Here is a 23,543-nt window from a genome sequence, read left to right on the forward strand (position 1 = left end):
AATTACCTCGAATTAAACAAAAGCTTACAATGTATTTATTATTATTTGTTTCTGGCTTGAGTTGAAGACGAGGTTAAAGGGACTTTATTTGCAGTGAGACTCCAGCTGAAGCCGTACTTCTATTGTGCCGTTTAGAAAAATGCCCGTGGCACTGCGTCCTGCTAAGGAACAGCACTTGATTTTCTGAAGCACTGCCTTTTCTGAGTTGATGGGAAGGGATATGCAGCGATAGAGCAGTTCACTCCTTTCCCATTCTCACCACTCCTCCGGATATGGTGATCGCTTTGGACTGGTGACATTTTAGATGGAGCACAGGCTCCTTACACTTGCCTGGCAGTGGCTCATTAACTGCATGTTAATTGAAACTGAAAGTTTGTCAGATGATTCAATTCAGTTACATGTTAAATGGATTCAGTGAAGTAAGCATTACTGCTGTGATGAAAATCTCTCTGGAATTGATTTGTGAACTGATTTGGAGGGATTCAACGACTTTATCAGCAGCTCTGAGAGAGGAACCTTGTGAGAGCGAGCGGAGGTAGCTGTGCTCCGAGCAAAACAAATCATACTCTTCTGTTCCCCCCTAAACTGCTTTAATTACTGCCCAGTATGTTCCCTTTCCAGGACATGTGTTAGACAAATTTGCTCTGGAAAGCTGAGAAGTGAAGAAGAAACTGGGAAGAACTGAGAGTCTGGTTTGAATTCTGTAATCTCAGTGGCTGAAAATGTTGAATTCCTTATCTCTCAGTGGATTGAGCAGTCGTAAAATTTACCTAAAGTTTGACTCAAACATAAACGTATGTTAAAATAAAAATGTATCTGCTTTAAACTAACGGACAAAAAATTCAAAATTTACGTTCTTCATAACTCATCTTTTATATTGGGCCACTGCAAAAGTCCCTCTTAAGTGAGCAATTTATGTTGTATGCTGTATCTGCTTATATGCTTGGTTTCAGTGTGGAGCCAATTTTTATTGCTGAGTTATAAACCCTTTGGAAAAAAAAAAAAAAAAAAGGGGCTTGTAATGGAAACGCTGACAGACCTTTAACTAGGTCAGTCTTATCTGGCTCCATTATCTTTGCTTTTGTTAAAGCATTAAATGGCTGCATATTTGTTTATCTTTCTCACAGTCCCAGAATTTTAACATGAGTATATTATTGAATTGTTCTTTCTTCAAAATGTCATGAACATTTGAGAGTTTATCCAGACTTTACAGTGATCTTTAAAAATAAATTGAATTGTTGTGTCTTATTCTGTGATTTTCTTGCTCATACAGTACATTTCGTTTGTAGTATGTCATTACAATACTAATACAAAAGTTTGCTTCCCCCCCCCCCCCCATCTATTATACAGTATTCTTGAATTTTATTTTGTCTGTTGTGCTTCTTTTTACACAAAATGACAGTTATGTTTTTGTTTTGTTCCATTCAGATGAAAAGCCATACCACTGCAATTTTTCTGAAGAGGAAACCCCTATGGTAACATCTCAGTTGGAGGAAATTCCGAAGCTGGGAAGCCGCAATGCCAGAGAAAACGAGGCCAGTGAATCTAAGCCAGAGATTCCAGCTTTGGTGTCAGCACTGGAGAGTGTCATCAAGGAGCCCTTTTCGAAATACCACGATCTGAAAGGTTCTGTAGACGTAAAGATGCCAGCATTTCACCACAGCCAAGGGCTTTCTTGCTCCAGTCATTTCGCTGGCTTTGTTTCGGGTGTGGGCCAGCCATCTTCAAACATGGTCATGGACTTGAAAACGTCACTTGAAGTGCAAGCTAGTCGCACTAGAGAAAATTTGCTAGACTTACACAGGGAGCATCCTCTAATAGAAAAAGGTGCTGAAGCTCACGAGGCAGCTCCACTTGATTTGAGTGAAAAATCAACAAGGGATAATTCATGCAATAAAAATTTGAATACATCCTTGCAGGCTGCTTTAATTATCTACCCGTGTCCTTTCTGCAGTCACAAGACCTACTACCCCGAAGTCCTGTGGATGCACAAAAGAGTTTTGCACAAAATCAGCTGTAACTCAATGGTCCCCCCTTGGGTTCAACAGAATGGATTCAAGAGTATTAAAAACAACCTGGTTTTTCTGGCAAGGAGTGGGCGTACCGGCCCCCCTCCTGTTCTCGGTGGTAAGGAATGCCAGCCTTTGCCTGTTGCCAGATTTACGCGCACTCAAGTGCCAAGTGCATTGCCAGGGTCCAAAAGCAGCTCTCTTCCTGTTGGGATGACTGCAAAGTCTGGGAGTATGCATCAGTCAAAGGACAGCCATGCGTTCGGCCACTGTGGTCCACGCTTATCAGGTCTTGATGGGTACAGACAGCCCAAATTAAACCATTCCCAGGAGCAATACAGCATAGCAGCACAACAGCCTCCGCTGAAAAATAAATATGAAGCAAATTCCAAACTTATGCAAATGGGAGCCTATAGCAGAAGTGTAACGCCTACTCAGACGGTCATATCCAGGCCTAGCACACAGTCCAGCAACAGTAAACAGGTGGAAAAGTATGTGGTTCCCCAGGGAAGTACTGGTTTTGTCCCTTCAGGTAAGCACTGTACGTCTGATTCTGTGAAGGCCAAATTCAACCCACCACCACAGTATCATCCCCTGTGCAAAAGCGAGCAGTACACTAAACACGAAGAGCCATCGGTGCCTCAGAGGGAGTCTCACATAAAGGCTGGGAACGAGATGAGGACATTGGCAAACTGCACAGCCGTGGCACGAGCAAGTCCTCTGATGCAGCCTCAGCCCAGCGCAGCAGGAATTTCTTCGGCTTTACACTCCAGCAAACAGGATCCAGGATCAGATGGGCATGAGAAACGTTTGGACATCTTAAATATCTTTAAAACATACATTCCAAAGGACCTCGCTTCATTGTACCAAACCTGTGGTGCCAATAGCCCTGTCCTGGATCACACAGGTAAGATTTCATGAGCCCTTCCACAGCTGGGGATGTGGCTTGCTTGCTCCTTCTTCATTTTGAGCCACAGCACGTTGTTTTGCAGCATCCTCCTTCTCCTTTTAGCTGTTGGGATTATAAATTCATTGTTCTATCATTTCTGGATAGGCTTGAATAGACTTGTTTACCGATCTTTAACATTGCAGCATCCCCCCTCATGCACTGTGTGACATTTCTGTCACAGGTTAAATGTAGTTGGTTCCACCTGGAGTATTCCTGTTGCTTCGTCCCCTCCCGTCAAGCAGGCTAGAGTTACACAGATGTGCTGTCACACTATGATCCCACTGATATGCCGGTGCTGGCAAACATCATAATCTTTTTGCTTCGGGCAGAATAAACATCCTCTGGGGCTTATCTGTGATGTTATTTTGGAGGTTTTGTTCAATTTTGTCTGCAAACAAGTCTTCCAACAACAGAGAGGTAATCACTTGTCAGTGTCCTTTGTCTTTCTTCACAGAAGTCTTAAGATCTCCTTGTCCATATCAAAAAATACTATAGTATTTTTCAAATGATTCTTTTGATCTATTTGTGTGTTTATAATTAAAAAGAGGTATAGCTGAATATGTGCCTGCTAATTCACATAAGCTGGAAAGGCTGCTGTTCAAATAACCATTTGTAAAGTTTAGGGGCTAAAAAAGTACTGCCACATTTAAAAAAAAAAGGGGGGGGGGGGAGAGAAGAAACCTGTGCATTTGCATTTGAAACTATACTCTTCTGACTATCTGCCAAAATTAGTTTGCCTCAGTGGAAATTGAAAAATCACACTGATTTATTACTCTTGAGGTGGGTGTGTGGGGGTGGAGAACAGGAACCACAGTCCCCGCTTTTGCCTTTTGTAAATCATCCCATTTTTTAAGCACTTCTGTTAGTAGAAGCTGTGCAAGAACTGACTTTCACATACAAAAAGTACTTGTTTCTCACCTTTACTCCTAGAACTGGAAATGGCTAGTATGCTCACCTGACATAATGCTCTCTATTTCATCAAATAAGTGTGTGAAATGGAGCCTGTGACCCCACTTTGTAAGGGGGATGACAGGACGTTCAGAAGCTAACAGCTGAAGTTGTGGTCTAGGTCCCAGAAGGTGTATGCAAGTCGATTGCTCTGGCAGCTGTGAGGCATGAAAGGAGCCATAATGTTCAGTCAGGTCTTTGTGGAAGGTCTTTTGGAGAAGACAGAGGCAAAATCTGTCTGAAATAGCCCATGAGGTGTACCTTTCAGCCACCCTGTTGCACTGGTAATCAGGTAAACAGTACTGCTGCATAAGAGATGACTTTTATTGCTATTGAACAGATCATTCAGCAGGTGGTTAGAGGCCATGTAATTATTGTAACTATCATGAAGCTTTTGGGTTTTGTTAAGGAAGCAGAGGACTTTCTCGGTTGCTAGATACGTAGGGTCAGTGTTCCTGTTCTTGGGTACAGACTGCAGCTGACTTCCCTTTGCCATCACAGGGTGCAGGAATGTTGTCTTCCTGCTCTAAATACTTGTTAATTATTCTACCATCAACTTGGGGTACCTTAATGTGGGTGAACTCCCTGATGTTACTTACGATCCTAACATGTCAACCTGCTCAGTGAAATCTTACTGATCCAGTGAGCTCCTAGCCTTGTTAAGAGGAATAGAGAGAAACATTAACAGCCACGAACTGGAAGCTGACTCAAGTGAACGCAGACAGCAGAAAAGCCACGTGGAACACTAGGGCAGGATTTACAAAGAGGTCTCCATTTACCTCTTTTTTTTTTTTTTTTTTTTTTTAGAGGGATTTTATTGCCAAAATGTTTTTTTCTGGGCAGTGATTTCCAGAGACACTTTAACTGGAAGTTATTTAGTGCCTATCTCTGCTTTGAAATCTCTTCTTTTATTCTAAGTGTTTTATAGCAATCAAGTTTTCAGAACTTTAAACTTTTTTTTTTTTTTTTAATGTAGCTTGTCTTCATTTTATATACAACTACCAGGTTGTTGATGGTTCTTCAAACCAATTGGCATGATGGCTGTTTTTCATAGCACTAAAATAAAAAGCTGCTGCAGGCAAAAGGAACAAGATCCTACCAACTGCAAATAGAGGAAGCTAAATGAACCTTGTCTGAAATAACACATGGTCCTAGACTGAGCCCTCTGTCAGTATGCATCATACAATTAAGTCTTCATATGGCAAAGTGAATAGGGCAATCATGACATAAACGACAACCAGAAATCCTACTTAGATATGCTATTTGTCACATGCTTTGTCCCACTTGAATGTTCCTGATAAACTTTACTAGGGTGTTTGGTGCTAATCTACCCACATCTTGGATGATATTAGAACATTTTAGTGCATGGTTGTGCAGGGTATAACTTCCTTTATATTGTCTGGGTTTATATCTGGGATCCTTCTTTTTACATTTGTGTTTATTCCAGCATGCCCTTGGAAAGTTGTACGTGCTGTTGTGATGCAGCTGCAAACACAAAGCTTTCTGCACTTAGGCTAGGTTCGTTTCACACTGCCCAAACTTCCCAAATGCTTGCAGGGAAAATCTCATTGTTAGACATAATTGTCATTTATTTTGCTCATGGTATTTATATGAATTGCGGTATTAGGAAAGGATGGGTTATGGTAGCAGATGCACTCTTTTCCTGGGGCTCCTTTGAGGCCAACTTCGAGTCTTGTTTTCACAAGAGCCCCCATTCAGGTGGTCACCTCCAGCTGCCTAGATTTGCCAGCACCTGCAGTCATCCACCCTCTTTTGTTCACCCCATTGTGTTCTGAGTGATGGCTCAGGGGGGCATTACCTTGCAACAGCAACGCCCATAGCACAAAGCCTTCAAATCAAAATCAAAAGCCTTAACAGGCTCCTTCAAAAATACAACAATGGCAAACGTACCTGGAAGCTATCCACTTTCTTCCACCTATTTTTTTTAAACAACTGCCATAACATCAGTGCCAGGGATGGGTTGGATGAAAGTGCTAACCCATTCTCCTTGGCATTTGTATGCTTTTAGCTTACCACAGTGATTCTCAGCCTTCCCTCCTCAAAGCACAAGATGTGGGTGGGAACAACGCTTCCACAGAGGCCATGAGATCAGGCCTACAATGACTGCTGGGACAACTTTGGGGCTTGGTTCAGAGCCTGCTATTAATGCAAGTGTCTCTAGGGCCTGGCTTGAGGCTTCCCCATCTCCATGGTGCTCCTGGGGCTGAGGTGTGCAGGTTCCATGGCTGGAGGATCAAGGTCCTGTGATTCTGAGCTGTGCTCACTAGGGCATATGAGCAGCATGTGTGGATGGAGCAGGAAATAAGCCTTACTATATCTGAAGGCCTCTGGGCTCTTGTGGTGGTTGTTCATGTTGTAAACAACAGGATGGGATGGTTCTGGCTGTCTTTGGTAGCAGAAAAGCCATTTCCTGCTTCCCAGAGTGCATAGCATCACAAAAAAAAAAAAAAAAAAAAAAAAAAAAAAGAGTGTATTGGTTGATAGTCAGATGAATATGAGCCAGCAATGTGCTAAGGTGACCAAGAAGGCCAACAGCATCCTAGCTTGTATAAGGAACAGTGGCCAGCAGGTCTATGGAAGTGATTGTCCCCCTGTACTCTGCTCTGGTGAGGCTGTACCTCAAGTACTGTGTTCAGTTTTGGGCCCCTCACTACAAGAAGGACATTGAAGTGCTCAAGCAAGTCCAGAGAAGGGCGACGAAGCTGGTGAGGGGTCTGGAGAACAAGTCCTACGAGGAGCGGCTGAGGGAGCTGGGCTTGTTCAGCCTGGAGAAAAGCAGGCTCAGGGACGACCTTATTGCTCTCTTAGGTACCTTAAAGGAGGCTGTAGTGAGGTGGGGGTTGGTCTATTCTCCCACGTGCCTGGTGACAGGATGAGGGCGAGTGGGCTAAAGTTGCACCAGGGGTGTTTTAGGTTGGATATTAGGAAAAACTTTTTTGCCAAAAGGGTTGTTAGGCATTGGAATGGGCTGCCCAGGGAAGTGGTGGAGTCACCATCCCTGGAGGTCTTCAAAAGACATTTAGATGTAGAGCTTAGAGATACGGTTTAGTGGAGGACTGGTTAGTGTTAGGTAAGAGGTTGGACTAGGTGATCTTGGAGGTCTCTTCCAACCGTCTGTGATTCTGAGGCCTGGGATATGAAGGGGTTCAGGGCTTCCCCTGGGCCTGGGCTCTACTGGCAGCCTCCTGGGCTCTCCTGGCAGCAGAGCCCGGGCTATCTCTACAGGCCACTGTTTGGGGCAGCAAGCCAGCAAGGGCTGCTTCTGGTCCTTCCGTGCACTTCGTTTAGCTTTGGTCTCGAGCTTGAAGCTGTAGCTCTGGCCAGTGGAGGGGAAATGTTGGTAACATACGAGGAAATCCGCTTTAACCTTTGCTCCCACACGAGGCAAATCTGTCTCATTACTGTGAAACTCTCATTGAACTAGAAGTGCTTGTGTGTGTGTGTGTGTGTGATCTGGATTTGGCCCTAAATCACGATCTTGTATTTGAGTGCCAGGAACTTGTTGGAGATGATGTTCCGTTATATAATATAGGCTGTGCTGCCATCTACAGGAGGTGCTGTTATGAAATGAGAAATCAGCTGTAGGTTTTTAATTTATTTATTTATTTATTTTAGCCAGACTTTTCTTTGCAGTCTATATTGTGGTAAAAATCATCATAGGACACTTGGTGCCATACAAGCAGAGCAAGTGGTAGCCCATCTCATTTTCCATTCCCTTTGAGGTACAGATGTCTGTATTTTGGACGAGCCCTCTGGCATGCTGCCCTTGATTTTCAATAATTTTTTTTTTCTTGACACTTTTTTGCTCACAATTTTATTCATTTAAAATGCTATAATGGGAGAAAAAAAAAAAGATCGAAAAGCTGAAACTTCACTTCCGCTGACAACCCCCTGAGAATTTCTTTAAAAGCCAAAGTACTCCAGTGGCAAATGAAAACATCAACTCTTCCCTTCTGAGGAGGGTGTTTTACCAAAATAGAAAAGATGATGTTCAGCCATATTATTTTTTTTAAAAAAAGCCCAATAAAAGTCAAATGTGTCTTTTTTGATCAGCAGCAAAAAGACAAAGACCAGCCCTTTAAGTCAGATACTGTAAACTGACCTTTGGAGAAAAAGGAGAGGTTTGAGCGGTTTTCCACAAATGCTAATGGCCTAGAAAACATGTTTACCGAGGGCTGGAGGAAGGCTGCTGTGCCGCGACTAGCTCAAAATGTCCGGAATGACACTTTCATTCACAGATGTCTTTCGTCTGTGCCTCCGAGCTCCAGGGTCAAAGCAGCACCGGCAGGCAGGTAGGCAGGGGCTAAAGGTTTGATCAGTTTGTGATGGCTCCACTCACTCTGCATTTGTCTCTGAGGTATTGCCGCCCGGGGGGGACAGTCGGGCTCTGGTCCTACTCACTTCCTATTATCCATGTGACTTGTCTCCGCCACGCTGGAGTCACTTTGATTTGCCTGATGTACTGCTTGACAAAGCTGGGTGATGGCTGAAAAGTGGATCCAGCTGCTCTGAAAAGCGCACACCTGACATGCCAGTCCTGGTGCGGGCACATCATGGGGAGCATTTTTTAATTCAATGTAATTTATGCATTCTTGCAGTCCTGTGTGTGCCTGGCCTGTCAGCCAGTGCCTAGATGAAGGCTGACAGTTGTCATCCAGGGCCTGAAGGTAGCCTCACATAATGACACATTAGACATACTAATGATGTTTTCTTCTGGCATAATGTTTTCTTCTCAACTTTCCTCTCTCCTCTCCCCACCACCCCCTCCCTTCCTCCCTCTCTCCCTCCCTTCCTCCCTATCAACTACAGGGATGCTTAGGACACAAACACGCCAAGGAGACTGCGTCTGCAGGGAATGTGGAAAATGCTTTAACCAACCCAGTCACCTCAGGACTCATCAGAGGTCCCACACAGGTATATTTTCACACTTGCTCTTGCTTTCTCCCTTTCCTGTTTGCCTTCTTTCAGATCCAGCTGACAAAATGCCAAGAATTACGTTTCACGTACCACGTTAACCTCAGTAATTCCAATACCTAAATCTAATACGCAGGTTTTTTATTTTTACGACTATTGCTCTTGTTCTCCGGATATTGCTTACCTGATCCCCGCCCGAACTCCATAAAATTGCAATGCATTTAAGATAAGACTGTTTGCAAATGTTTTATTTTAATTAGAGAGTAGGGTACTCAGAAATGAATATGCTAATGAATTCTGTTGCCACCAGCACAAATTGAAATCAAAGTACCCCTTTCAGCAGAACATAAGGCTTTGTTTTGCCTCATCATTGCTGTTGACAGGACCGTTTTTGCAGGAAACGAGATTTTCCTCAGACCGGTCGGTCAGTCCTAAAATCAGAAATCCCTACCAGCCGTTTTTAACCTGGCACAGTCTGTTGTTGAGACTGGGGGAGGCGAAAGCCACCAGTGTCGTTACCTCCTGAGCATTGCACGAGACAGTGAGACTAGCAGGCTCTTTCTGAGAAGTGTGAATGATGCATACATAAGCCAGTCTGATGCAAAATGACAGAGGCCAAATGGTAAGTAATGCAAGAAGAGGGTCCCTTTACACATAGACTGATAATTAATGTTGTCAGTGATTGCTTTCTTCAGCGCTGAAGTCTGAATTAAAAAGGGCAGTGGCCCTAGGCTGCCATTAGCACACTCTCTTACAGTAAGTGTTACGGTAAATTGGTATTTTCCGGCCACAGGCTAGTAGCTGGTGTCTTTTTTTGAACGTGGTTAATCTGTAATGGTCTCAAATAATGTACACACACTAACGAAGCTTGAATGTTCATCTGTTAACAAGCCCCCTTGTTCCCACAGTGGTGTTTGAGTCTAATGGACTCCGAGGTACTGAAGTTCACACCACCTCCGCAGATGCCCCAAAACAAGTATGTTTTACAATTAATTGGATGTTTGGTTTTTAATGTGGTAGCTGGGGATACGTTGCACAGTGATACTTATCAGTAAAGTACTGACTGTTTTACAACATGTATAAATAATAATGGTGTTGCTTGATATTTAGCTCTTAAATTTTTTAAGCATTTTATCAAAGTCTGTTATATAGAGAGTCAGTTAATTGTAGACCAGGTAGTTAGTGTTTAATTAAACATGTTACTGACTTACTGGGGAGTGGGTGGGATAGATAACGCTAATGCACAATGATATGTAGTAGTGAGACAGGATTTAAAGAATTCCTACAAATAGTTTGCTTTTACAACTAATACGTTTTCTGCTGCAGCAATGCAATTAATGCTTAAGTCTGTATTTTTCTGAAGGGTCTTTATACCATAATATCCAGTATCTAGTCTCTGAAAGGCTCATCTTCCAGTTCCTGTGGACTTTGCAAGTTACTGCACTTTCCTCTTTTTTGACTAGTGTTTCTTAACAAACACTTCTCAGCACGCTGAATTATACATGACATAGCTCTTATGTAGAAAACCATTACACTGAAATTTCATATATCCTGCGTCTTTGGAGACCACTGTCACACCTAGGAAGGTGGACCTTCCTTCTCCATCTTCAAGCTTGGCAGGTGGGTTTCAGGGCATATCTTCTCATGGGCAATTTTCTTTCATATCGGAGTTGCCTCCAGCATCATTCACTCCTGCTTTCATCCACATTTTTAGTATAATTTTTATCACAAAGAAGTTCTACATACTGCCCTCCCATATCTTACTAAACAATTGCAGATATTTTTTGCTGTGCTTAAAGAATGCAGCTCAATATCAGTCCCACCTTCATAAAGCTTAGGAACCTTTTCTGCTTATTCAATAAGCATCCTCACCATGTTGCTTAGTTCATGTGCTGCACCCTTTGTGGAGACCCTTGGCATCTTCTCTGTTGTGCTTGCTTCTTTTTGCCCTGGAGGTTACTCTGGGAATTCATCCCCTGCCGCAGGGATTATCTGACCTGCCATTAGGCTGTAGGAGTGGCCAACAACTCTCCTCATAAAGTTTTCAAGATGACATAGCACTTCATGTTGTTCTGGGTGGCATGTCTTTTGGTTTTATGGGACAGTAGCAGCAAAATTTTGCTCTAGCGGGAGAACTAGATGAAAAGTGCTCTCTTTGATGTTTACCTAACCAAATTGTGCAAGGACATCCCTCTTAGGAAAAGTATATGCCAGGGAGATAAGCTGCAGCTCTGCAAACTAGCTCAACTATTCTTTGTTTCTCATCCTTTTAATGATCTAGATTTAATAAACCTAAGCACCTTGAAAACGCTCTTTCATCTTTTCATGCTCACAGTTTATCTCATATGTAGTTGAAATTGAATTGTGAAGGCAGTGTTTTGTTTTGTTTTTCTTTTTGGTTGTTTTTTTTTGTTTTTTTTTTTTTGTTTTTTTTTTTTCTCTAAAAGGCAATGTAAGGTCAAAGGTGGAAATACAGTCCCGAAAACTTCTGAAGTGGTCATTTCTACCCAAAAAGAACTGTGGCAGCTCATCTGGACTCTTTTTGTAATTTGGGTTGTATTACTGCACAATAAATTTACTCATAATCTCGTCTTTGTAAACTACTGCCACACCACAATTTATTGACTAACTTCTTCCACAGCAAATGTAGTTTGCTGTTGCAGACAACAGTCCATGTCAATCTGTCTTCAAAGTATTTGATTAAATTACAGCATCTTTCAATACAGCAGAATACTGGGTAGAGGTTAGGCTCATGAATCGTTTTGTCTCTTCCCAATCAGTATTTCTCCCACAGAGGCTGTAGCATGATCGCTTTTCCAGGAGATATCTTCCTTTCTTTTGTCTTATTTGTTCTTCAGTATCAGCCTGTGTCTCAGTTTGTCGGTGTCTGTGTCAGTTAGGATTATTCAGTTGTCTGCTGTTTTCCTTGTTCTCATCGCAAGCAGGCTTTGCACTCCCCCAGAAGCCTCCACCTGCACAGTCCCTGGGTTTTAGCAAGGGAATACGTTCATTTCTACCTGCAGCTGCAGGGACGTTTAGAAGCACAGAGAGTAGCTCTCGCACCAAGAACAATGCCTGCAGCGCTCTGGAAACATTACTATTTCCCACTTTAAACATTGTCACTCTGTGTCTTCATTTCATTTTAATTGGGGACAGATCTATTCTTGAGAGTTTACAGTGCAAAGTCAGTTCAAGTTACAGAAGTGCCATGCACATGCTCCAAGCGAGAAACAATAGTTAGCACGTACAGTAGCTTTAGAATGATTTTTTTTTTTTAATGTTAAGTGGAAACGATTCACTTTACATAATGTTTCTTCCTCACAGGTGAAATATCTTCCCTGGAGTAGTCAGCTAAAGAGTGAAAATATTAACATTAGTATTTCGCAGTTCCCCCTTTCCCTTCAGTAGTCATGGAAGATCATCTCTAAAGGTTTCCTTTATAAAAGAAGGTTACGTAGGGCTTTTAAAATTCCCCAGCATAGTAGCTTACAATGGTGCTGCATTATATAGCAGTTTTCTCACAGAATAATTTTAATTCCGCATGTTAAAAATAGGGTCTGCAGCCAGGCTTTTTCAAAAATGAGCCAGCTAAATCTATATTTAGATGTCCAAATAGGAAACCTACTTTAGGGTAATGAACTGCTAACAGGAGATGCAGGTGTGCAGCAGCACTGCAAAGTAGGCCACCTATAGGGGTGTGTAAAGAATTCCATACACACCCCATTTTGATGATATTAGCATTAGGCTACATTTCATGCTTTGGCATTAGCACCAATGAAATAAATACCTTATTTCCTACATTTTGTTTATACTTCTTTCTTAACACTATTTGCTGTGTTCTTTTCTACCTGAATGCTTAAAAAAATCCATCAAATGAATTTCTCTTGAACTCTAGAATATTTCTTAGTCTTCTTTATCTAAAGGTCAAAAAATGCTTATTATATACCCCAAGTCAATACAATCTGTGCAAAGTCATGCAGATTCTCTTGAAATGCTGCCATATTAAACATACTGAATATTCTGAATATTCTTATAAATGCTAAATATCCCAATATATCCATAATTAAGCTTGCTTATCCACGATGAATATGTATCTTAATTTGGAATACACGAAGCAGCATCCAAAGACCTGATTTAGTAAGCATGAATTCCGGGAACACACTCCAGTCGCTTGTACATAGCAAGACAAAAGCTGGCTCCCTCTCTGAAGGGCCCCTGCACCAGTGTGAATCTCAAAGGGGCTGTAGCTCTTGAAGCAAAGCTCTCCTAAACCTTGGGGTCATTTCAGAGGAACTGCCTGATTCTGTGATGTTGCAGCCAGTAGCCCAATTCCCAAGTGCACTCAGTGGCACAAGAATTGGTCTGTAGCCTGCTCATGCAAAATGGTAACAGCACTGGTGGCAGTTTCTAATGTCTATGCCTCATATTTAACCTCACCTATTGTATTTTTAAAAACATAAAAACGTGGCCCACTTTAGAAATATCATTTATCAGTGACACGTCAAAAAATATGCTCTAAAAATTTTAAAGGACAAGTAATTGGATTTTTCGAAGGCATAATTTACTGGTTAGCACCAAGAGTTCTGTCTAATTAAGAGCCTATATATATATATATGTATGTGAAGCATATTTACAGGGCTGGAGCCAAAGACCTTCTAGTACATCTGTACATCTGTAGTTCTCTCTACAGATTTACTTTTCATTCAAGAGAAGCAAGCAAAACCCCCCAAAACTCAAACCATTGCCCTCTGCAGAAAAACATCCTTTTACTCATAGAAAATCAAGAAAAAGCTACCCACTAGGGAAAAAAAGTAAACCGTTCATATCATGGGTATTTCTGGCTGAAGCTTTTCACATGCCAGAAGGCAGTGGCTCTCCTTTTCTGTGAAAGAACTACAGACACTACAGTTTTGGAATGTCATTCGCAGAAAAGAGAGGTATGCAGCAGATTGTGAATCACAGGAACATAACACCTTCATTGAGGAGTCCATGAGCTTTAGCTTTCTGCACTATGACTGTTTAAAAACATTTCTTTTAGTACTCAATCTTGAGATAATGATGGAAGTAATCAGAATTTGGATGATAGACTGGAAGAAACCATCAAGAAAAAAAAAAATCTGTGCTGCAAAGGGGCCTGGGATCCCTTTGCTGGGGACACGTTACCTCCAGTGTGTTTCTAGTCCAGCTACAGTACAGCCCTGCTTGTAAAAAGGGAGAAAGGGAGGAGCAAAAAAGAAAAAAAGTTATTTAAGCCATTGGCTTGGTGTTTTTATTTGGATCTGAAATTTTGGCACTGTCTGTTAGAAGTCCTATTTATGACATTTGTTCATATGAAATGTCTTGTCCCAGTTCCTTGCAGAGTTTCTTCTAAAGATCATGATTAATAGTTCAGTCCTCATTATTGCAAATGTTATTTTTAAATAGTTATTCTGAGAACAAGAATTCCATTAATCAAAATAATAGATAATGAACAAATAAATGGCAACCTAATTTGTCTCGTTCATACATATGGAGATTATAATGCAAACAATCAAGGAATCATGGAGGCTGCTGTACTGGAATCTGAGTAATATGCATGTGTTAGCTATCCATCAGTTTCAGAGCATTATAGACAGGATTAGCAGCTGTAGGTCTTGTCCCTGCATTTTCCCCTTGCCAGCAAACTGGAAAGGTGTCCATGCTCCAAACTGATTATTGCAATTTATTTTAATGGCATGTCATGTGATCAGCTGTCTCCGATATATTAAAATGTGCACGGACTAATTTTTCTTTTTTCTAGTTAACTGGTGTGACGCCCTAGAATTCAAAATGAAAACAGCTTTTGGCATGGAAGCTATAGGTTTCATCTACCAAAAAGTTTTTTTTTTTTTTTTTTCCCTCTCTAAAATTCTGGAAGTGAAGAAAGCTTACTTTTTAAAATCAGTTCAAAAACTGATGTGCATGCTAGCATATCAAAGAACCAAAGATTTAGCGGTAGTGTTTGATCTGCTGGAAAACCCGTCCTTGGTCCCACTGTGAAAGGGGAAAACGGGGAGGAAACCTTTATTTCCTTGGATGCCTACAGGGTGAGCCACTGGGTAGACTTCTGCAGACATAAAGCCTCCTGCCCAGGGAAACATCCTTTGCTTCCACCCACCTGCAGCCTCCTCTGCTTTGGGGAGGCCATTTCTGGAAGGCTTTCTTTGTCCTCCTTTCGCTGGTATTCTCCAGGCAGAAACCACACACTTGCATTTGCTAACTCTGCATTTCAACTAAGCGTTGAAGACTTCATCTCTCCCTCTCACTAGCGCCACTGCAGGAAAAGCTGCCTCCCTGTGGAGGAGGAGGACTTCTCCGATGCCACAATGGCCAACGGGGGAGATCCCCAGCCCCAGCCCCCTTTATGGATCCCTGTCGTGTGGAAAGAAGAAAAATCTTCCCTTTTACATGCCCCTGATGCTGCATGGTCTGTGGATGGGTGGTGGCCGGACCCACAGGACAAGCCACTGCTACCAGCACCCCACAGGATAGCTGTCCCAAAGAGCTCCCTGAATTACCCCTTTTTTTTGGGTCTTACCCAGGGAAACTAGGGCATGACGCCCGCCCCCCCTCCTCTCCACCCCTGGCTGGGAGGAAGCCTGCCGTGCTCCCCCGTGTACGGGGAGCTGGTTCAATACGAGATGTTTTAATGATGAATGCCTCCTCTCGGAATTGTGGCTCTGTCTCTCAGGCATGATGTAGCCGTGCAAAAATGTAAAGCATCTTTCTTAGTTTACTGCAGGAAATTCAGCATCCAACTAAGGAAGTTTTATCACATCTCTCATTCAGTTACTGTTTCCTACATTTCAAATATACTGCACTCTGTACAGCGGCTTTTTTTTTCTTTAATTTTGTTGCAAATCTTTCCGACTTAAACCAAACTTTGACTGGTAAATGTCATGAATCTCGGGCCAGGTTTAATTAGGAATTTTCTAAATCTATTAACAAAAGAGATGCACTTAATACATTATGTCAACCAGAGCTGGGCTTTCTTTAGCTATTTCTAGGGCTGCCATAGGCACAGCTTGAAACTTGCTTGGATTTTACATGGGTGCCGTATTTTATGTTGCATTAATTTAAAATGGTCTGTTTCACTTCATCAAGACTTTAGCTTAAGGATAATGCATTTATGTAAGATTAATCTTGCCATGTTGTTTTAGGATCAGGATTGTAAACTGCATTGTTCCGACAGTGATGTTCTAAATGTCATTTTAAAGCTTTTCTCAGGAGCTGCAGGCTCCCACTTATTCATGATGTTATCTTTAATTTCACTTGATTTTCAGAATATCCCTTCTATTTTTTCCACGTGGTAATTATTCATGAAAATTGGCTAAAAAACTAAAAGGAAGATGACAAGGGGAAGAGAAAGCCTTCTTAGCTTTTGACAGACCTGCACAAGAATTCAGTTTTCCTTCTCCAAGCGGCCTCTATGACCTCCAACTTCAGCCCATTTGAAACTCTGGTCTAGCTCTGAATCCCTCTTGGCTAGCACAAAATTCCTCCTTTTGGAGGCCTCCTTCCCTCCATGTCCTTAACTGTTTCTGCGTTGCTCCATCAGACGCTATCACTTGCTCTTCTGGTCTGTCAGAGACCTTGCAGGGGCCCAAACAAGCAAACACACGTGATGCTAATTCGAGGTAATGAGCGCCAGGAGGGCTTGCTGGACGCATTGTGAGCGGGAGCAGCGACGCAGGCGCGAAAAGGATAAGGCGAGGAGGTGAGAATGAGCTTTTCCCTCTCTCCTTCTTACAGGGGAGAGACCACACCAGTGCCGACGTCGCCCACACGCTGCCTCTCCGGAAGGGAACCTAGAGCCCTGGTGGAGGAGCCTGCACCCCGGCTGCCCTTCGACCGCATCCCCTGCCCTGTGGGGCAGCCCCCCGCGATGCCGGCATTGGAGCATCCCTGTGAAGCATCCCCTTGCCTGTCACCACCGTGTAGGATTGGGAACAGCGCTGCACTCCGCTAGGAGGGGGGTGCCGCCGCGCTGTTAATCATTTTAAAATAAATGAAGATGCTCCGTGAGATATATATAAATTGACGTACTAATCAGTCCCATGGTTCCTTATTTCCTTTATAATAAACAGTGGAGTTGGCAAGCACTGTGGCAGCACAAGGCATCTATATTAATCAAGAGAAGTTTGAGACACTGGAAAAATTAAACTTTATGTGATTTGGACAGCATGAAGAAGTTAAGCACTGTAACAAAAACCTCCCTGATGCTCACAATGACTATTTGATACATTTGAAAAACAGCAGTGGATTTGAGGGCTGGAGAAGTATTAATTAATGAAACTGCCACTGCCTGTCATGCTGAAAAGCAAATTAAAAAAGAGAGAGAGAGAGAGGAAGAAGGGGGGGTGCGGGGAAAAGGTGGCATTCGGTGCTGAGAAAGCAATGCTTGATGAAGGATTAAAGGGACTAAAGAGAAAGACCGTCACTCTGCAATGGTTTGTTTCATTACAGTTTGGGGACCACTTGCATTTCTAGTGCTCTTGTTCTTGACTGCGCACCATTAATAGTATGTGAATATGGAAATTGAAACACTTCCACAGAAAAGCTTCTATTCTGCTTTGGAAGAGAAAAGCTAGTTGAACACTAAGAAAAACAGGCTTCTGTGTTTTACTCTCAGGACCTTTTTTGTAACAGGGCTACTTTCTTCGACCTGATCACAAAGGAAGTCTTCATGTTAAAAAATAAAAATTAAAAAAAAACAAACAACCCAACAAGCGCTCAGCTGTCTAACGCCGCTGATCTGTATGTTTCTAATGGAGAAGGTGGCATGGAGTACCTCGGCCCTGATGAAGGCACCGTAGGCTCCTGTGTTTTGTCCAGCAGGCCAGCTACTGGTCCTCCCTGGGCCTGGTGACGCTTCGAGAAGATGAATACCTTCTTTTGTGGTGGCAGGTTAATGTTCATATAATGTGTCATGTCTTGTATTTGGTGATCACTGGTGGTGTTAGAAAAAAAAAAAAAAAAGAAAAAAAAAGCTTTATATACCTCTTCTACAGTAACTCTTTAACTGCAAGTTTTCGAGGTGGGGTTGTGGCACATAACAGGTTGTTAAACCATGCAGTGTAAGCAATTAAAAATGTATTCCACAGATATAAATATTTTCTTTTCTTATTGCTGTGACACTATGTGTGATGGTAATATTTCTGAGAGTTTCAGATTTTGCACATATAATTTTATGCATTATCAAAAGTTACTGCTGCCTTGAAAGAAAATGTTCTGTGAAAATTTTTGCAAAAGCTTTACTAGTTTTTTTTCTTTTTTTTTAAATTGTAACATTTTGTAAAGGCAGGAAATGGATTAAAAAAAAAAAAACTAGCATGCTAAATATATTTTTCAAAAAAGCAATAATTTTACATGTACAGAAATGATGCTAACCTTTAATACAGGTGAGAGCAACAGTTTACTTAATACAATAATGGAATAGTGCTGTTTTTGTAGGGCTTCTGACACAAAGATTTGTTTAAAAAACAAAACAAAACAAAAAAAAGCTTGATCTTTCTGTTCTAACAGTTCTGGTTGGGGGAGGGTCTTTTTTAAAACAATCTAGTCAGTAATTGGTTCTGGATACTACTTGTTACTTGTTTTTAATTACTTGACAGTTTTTGTTACTTTGCAACACTTGCAACAATGCAAATTAACTTTCTTATGTATTTTTTAACTAGTTTTTTCCTTATACTATTACACCAGATGTATACCAGAGTTCTCTGTAAGTCTTGGTGTAGGTAGGAATGTCTGTGCAAATGCTTAAAAGTGACTGTAATTAACTGTTCTGTGAAGTTATTTCGAGGGAGGTCGCATAGACACATTCCATTGTACACCAAAAAAAAAAAAAAGAGAAAAAAAAAAAGAAATATTTTGCTGTGTTGCTTAATGATTATCATTTTGGGTTTGCACTAGCTTTTTTTTTTTTTGTTTGTTCGTTTTTGTTTTTTTTGTTGCTTTTCTGGATCATATTCTTCATGAGTGAGAGTTCAGGAATGCACAAAGCTAGTTGCTTAGCCTATTTGTTTGTGTTTTAGTTATTAAAAACTCTTGTGTACCCAAAATGGCACGAAAGTGTAGTGTACATTTGTAATCTCTCTTTCTTTTTTTTTTTTATTTTTATTTTTTATTTTTTCAAGCTGATACAGAAGATCTTAGTTAATATTTAGAGCCAAAAGCTTCTTTCTGGAGCTTTTCTTCCAAATATCTGACAGAGAAGCTAGTGCTGTCACTGCCATTACCAGGGTACTAATCAGCAAAGTTTACAATCATAATTTAGCTACACGAAGAACAACAGTAGGGAAAATCAGTTTAAATAATTATATGCTGTGTATAGCACAGAAATGAGATTTTCACTTAATTAAGCAAGAAATAAGAGTGGGTGGGAGAAAGCCAACCTTAAAGACCATCTGTTTTCAGAAATGAATCCCATGATTTCTTTTTTCTTCTTTATTGTTGTATTGTATTGATTTGTTATTTTAGTTAGGCCTTAGTATTTAAATTGAGTTGTGTTCCTTATTTATTTAGTCAATGGGCTTTGATCAGCTCCTTTAAACAACGTGATAAGTTTTTTTTTTTGGCATGACACACTCCTGTAAAAGCCCTTTTATGACTGTTACAGGGACTTTCTACTACCTCTACCAATCTACTGTTTCTTCTTCTTAACAGGTTTTTATGGTGTTGCAAGTCTAATGTAACTTAGACAATAAAGGGTTTGATTATCTACACTGTAGATTCTCAGTGTATCTGCCATCTCTCTCTCTTTCTCTCTCACTCTCTCTCTGTTTTTGTGTGTTTCATTATAGCTAAAGTGCAGGTAAAAGAAAGACCTCTTTGCAATAATGTTTTTCTATCCCATACGTCCTGCGCTGACTGGAAGTTGAACTTGGAGAAACTTCTTCTGCAGGGATAATCAGCTACCACATTGTCATAATTCTGTTTGCATTCCTGAAGTTCTTTCTGTCAAAAATATTATGAATAAATCGTTACATAGTGCAAAATGGAAAGCGAATGAGCCAAAACAGTTTTAGTTTTGTATTTGAAAACCACTTAAAGCACTTAGTGAAAAGACTAAGCATAAATTGCCACCCCCATACTCTAGAAGACTGCTTACATGCAAACAGCTAGTTAAGACAATCATCCTCGGGAAGATAGCATCTTCCATTAGTGCAAAAAAAACCCTCTTCTGCTATTAACTGTTGGTTCAAAATCTGTTACTTGAGTGATTTCCAGGCTTTGACATCTTGTGGGTTCAGGATGACCTCTAAACATGTTGCTTTCTCCTGGTGCTGTGTGTCTTGGAGCGCACATCTGTTTGGCATGCTGGATACTTCAGAGTATGTATGATATTTTGAACCACTGTATGAAATCACGTCCTTCTAACGAGAAGGCATCCTCCTGTTTGCCTGGTTTCATACTTCATGGGTTCTTGACCAAGTCAGTAGGGTTTTTTCATTTTCTTTCCTTGCTGTACTCCTGTGTTAAGCTACTTAGAGTATACCTCAGCAGCTCCAACAGAATTGCTAGAATTCATTGGCACATTTTAGGATTTCTGCTTCAACAATCAATCCACGGTAGAAGACCTGGAACGAAGCGAGAGGTAACCATATTAGTTTTCTGCTGTATAAAGTATGTTGGGTTAAAAGGAGGAAAGGTTACATTTTATGTCAAATCAAATTTCCCGCTCACCCCGCAAGCCAGAACTTTAAGCCAGCAGTTTCATACAAAGCACTGAGTTGTACAAAGTTGTCAGACAGTCACATATTTCAGTGCAATCCAATGCTCTGATGCAAAGCTTTCATGGATTCACTTGGATCTTGGAGGTAAACAAGTGCGTACTTGATCCCAACATTTGGAGAGACACTAAAAGGAAAGGGAATATGTTAATACGCATTAAAAAAAATCCTTCAAATTTAATTTTTCATTAATTATAAATTATGATTGCTTCTGGAACAGCTACGGGCATATAACAATTGAAAAATCATTGAAAGCATAGGTGTACTCCTCTGTTAGATGCTTTCTTTGGGGCTGTGGGCATGCTGGCATTGTTGAGAAGCATTTTAACCATCTATTGACAACTTTAGCTGTCTCAAGGTAGGCTGTAATCATTACGATTTTATTTAGAGTGACATCTATATTTATTTTTCTTGATCTTCATTTGTGCTATTTTGGGGATAAAAAAAGAAGAACCCAACCCTAATCTCCCATCTGAAGCTGCTGTTAGCTGGAGGCTGGTGGACAAAGGGCAAAGCATAGATGGGAGAAAAAACAACCAAAGAAAACTGTTTGGACAATTATGGTGCTTTAAACAAGTATTGTTCCCAAATTGATCACCTATTACGAGGTAAAATGAGGGGCACTTCTCCCACTGAGAGGGATGGGAAAGGATGTCATGTCAGGAGTAGGAAGCAGGCACAAATCAAGATCATTTGGTTTTAGCTTGGGGTAAGGTATCAAGAACATGAGCATGACCCAGCTTTGTGGGTTTGAATACTGAAGTGGATGTTGCATACAAGGCTATGGGAAAAAGAGATGGAGAAGGCATGTGAAAGTAGGGGGCTAACTTTTGACCCTCTGAAGTTCAAGTAGATGGAAGGCAAAATCTGAGAAAGGCTAAGACTGAGGGTGGGACTAAGGAGGAGCCAGGAGTGCAACAAGAGGTTCATAGGAGAATCACCAAAGTCTTCTGTGTGCAAAGGTTGCCAAAAATGTTGCAGTTAACAGTGTGAGAAATAAGAGTTGTGGATATGGAGCTTCAGAAATTAGTAACAAAATTTCAACTCAATGAATCATTCTGCAAAACTTTTGTGGTGTGAGCTTGAATGACAGAAAATAAGGGAATGCCTTTTTGGGTCTTTATTCTCTTGACTGGTAGGCGAACCACAGTTAGGAATATAATTATGAGTAGTTGAGGCTGGACTGAAGGGTGCAATACCCAGCGGGTTTTGAAAAGCATATTGCTCTTTTCAAGAAACAAGCAGATTCTGACTAGCCTCAAGCAGAACGAGAAAAAAAAAAAAAAAAAGGGAAGGCAAGAAGGCATAGTGTTTTAAGCAGATGCTGAACTGCAGCAATCCTTTGAGGATGCTAGAGGGTACATTCAGATAGCATTCTCTAACATAACATATTTAAAGATGCCTCATTGTATGCTAGATAGAAGAGCTGGGGATGCTCAAAGCTAATAAAAAGTACCCAATATTAAGATGGCTTCAAACACTTGGCTCTCTTTGAAATCCTTTCTATCACAAACTTCAGTTCTGGTGCATGTAAGATTGGTATGGATGGCTTGATTTGTTTGTTCCTATGTCATCAGCGTTATCTACAAAGGTGAGTTACTTTCAAGAGTTTAGAAAATGTGAGGTGCCCATGTTCCCCTTCTGTAAGTGAAAATCTGTGGCTTATTTCATCATCATCGTCCTAAGTATTAAAGGGATCTTAGAAGATTTTTTCCAAGAGGAAAAAAAAATATATATATATATATATATATATATATATATATATATATATTCTAAGTGTTCTTTGTTCTGGTATGATATAATAGAAAAAAATAGATATATACATATGTATATATATATTCTAAGTATTCTTTGTTCTGGTATGATATAAAAGGAAAGGGGCACTGGCCCTGCAGTTCATTTTACTGCCAGGATCCAGCTTTCTTTTCTGGGACACAGCTATGTTGTGCCTTGTCTGGGACAGTTAAGGAGCCACTGCTGCTTCCTGAGACCCGTGGCTTCCCAACAGAGTGCTGGAGTGGTGCTCCGGAAAACATGCTTCTGCTAGGAATCTCCCTCCATGACGGTAGGTCACAAACTCCATCATTTCCTGCTTTTAGCGTGAGCTTTCAGGAGAGCAGTGCTGATTTCTGCAGGAAAACTAGGTGTGCTCTTCCAGGAGGGAGCCAGGGATGGGAGGTCGCTTCAGTCAGCTTGCATAGGAGACTGCCGTGATACAGGACTGTTAAACGGTGCCTGCTTTGCTGCCTGCTGCTTCCCCAGCCTTGCCTTTTTCACACGTTCCTCTCCTTCCCACAAAGAGAGCACAGCCATACGTGGCTGCTTGCATGATGGAGGAGGTGACGCTTCCAGAGGAGCAGTGGGAACTTTCTGTCAACAATGAACCCACGTCAGGGGCTTGCTGAGAGTCTTGTCCCTTCTGCCAGGGGTTTCCTCTCTTCCCCCTCCCCACTGCCAAATGGCAGAGCAGTTGTGTGGCTGTGCTCCAAATAAGGCTCAAAAACCTGCTGCAAATATGGGAATTATTGTTTTCTTCCTCTTTTATTTTTCTTTTCAAGTAGAGCATACCTGGAGCGCATTATTGCTGAGTCAGTCTGAAGGAAGCCTGGCGCAGATGCAGTATTAAAGCACTTTTTATGTACCTTGGAGTGGTAGGCCTACTGGAAAGGCTCTGGGGCCCTTTGCAGTGGAGTACTTGTGAAAATTTGCTAATTAGAAGGAGGGATTATGTGGAAATTTGCTTCAGTGCTTGGTCCCTGGTTGTTTGCCATCCTTGCTTTGACAGGAGCCAGCGGCCCCCAATACCTGAGCTGGGGACACGTGCCAGGTCTCCCTGGGCACATGGGTGTGAAGACTGAGACTTTGGCCAGTGATTTCTGGAGAGGCTCTTGGCAAATTTGTCTTCACCGTCTGCAAGCGTAAGGGGCTCCCTAGTGTTTATCTGGAGGTCAT

General features: G+C 41.5%; 1 protein-coding gene across 2 annotated transcripts in view; it reads left to right on the forward strand.

The window, feature by feature from the left end:
- ZNF516 (zinc finger protein 516) overlaps positions 1-21,885 on the forward strand; it is a 107,264-nt gene extending 85,379 nt beyond the window's left edge. The window contains exons 3-6 of one of the 2 annotated variants that reach the window (XM_068671338.1): positions 1,429-2,916; positions 8,737-8,841; positions 9,750-9,817; positions 16,612-21,885. In XM_068671338.1, coding sequence (XP_068527439.1) covers positions 1,429-2,916; positions 8,737-8,841; positions 9,750-9,817; positions 16,612-16,671 — 1,721 coding nt within the window. In that variant the 3' untranslated portion in view covers positions 16,672-21,885. The other variant, XM_068671339.1, reaches the window with a different exon arrangement.
- Positions 21,886-23,543: the final 1,658 nt, after the last annotated feature.

Source organism: Anas acuta, chromosome 2 (assembly GCF_963932015.1).
Source record: "Anas acuta chromosome 2, bAnaAcu1.1, whole genome shotgun sequence".
Lineage (NCBI taxonomy): Eukaryota > Metazoa > Chordata > Aves > Anseriformes > Anatidae > Anas > Anas acuta.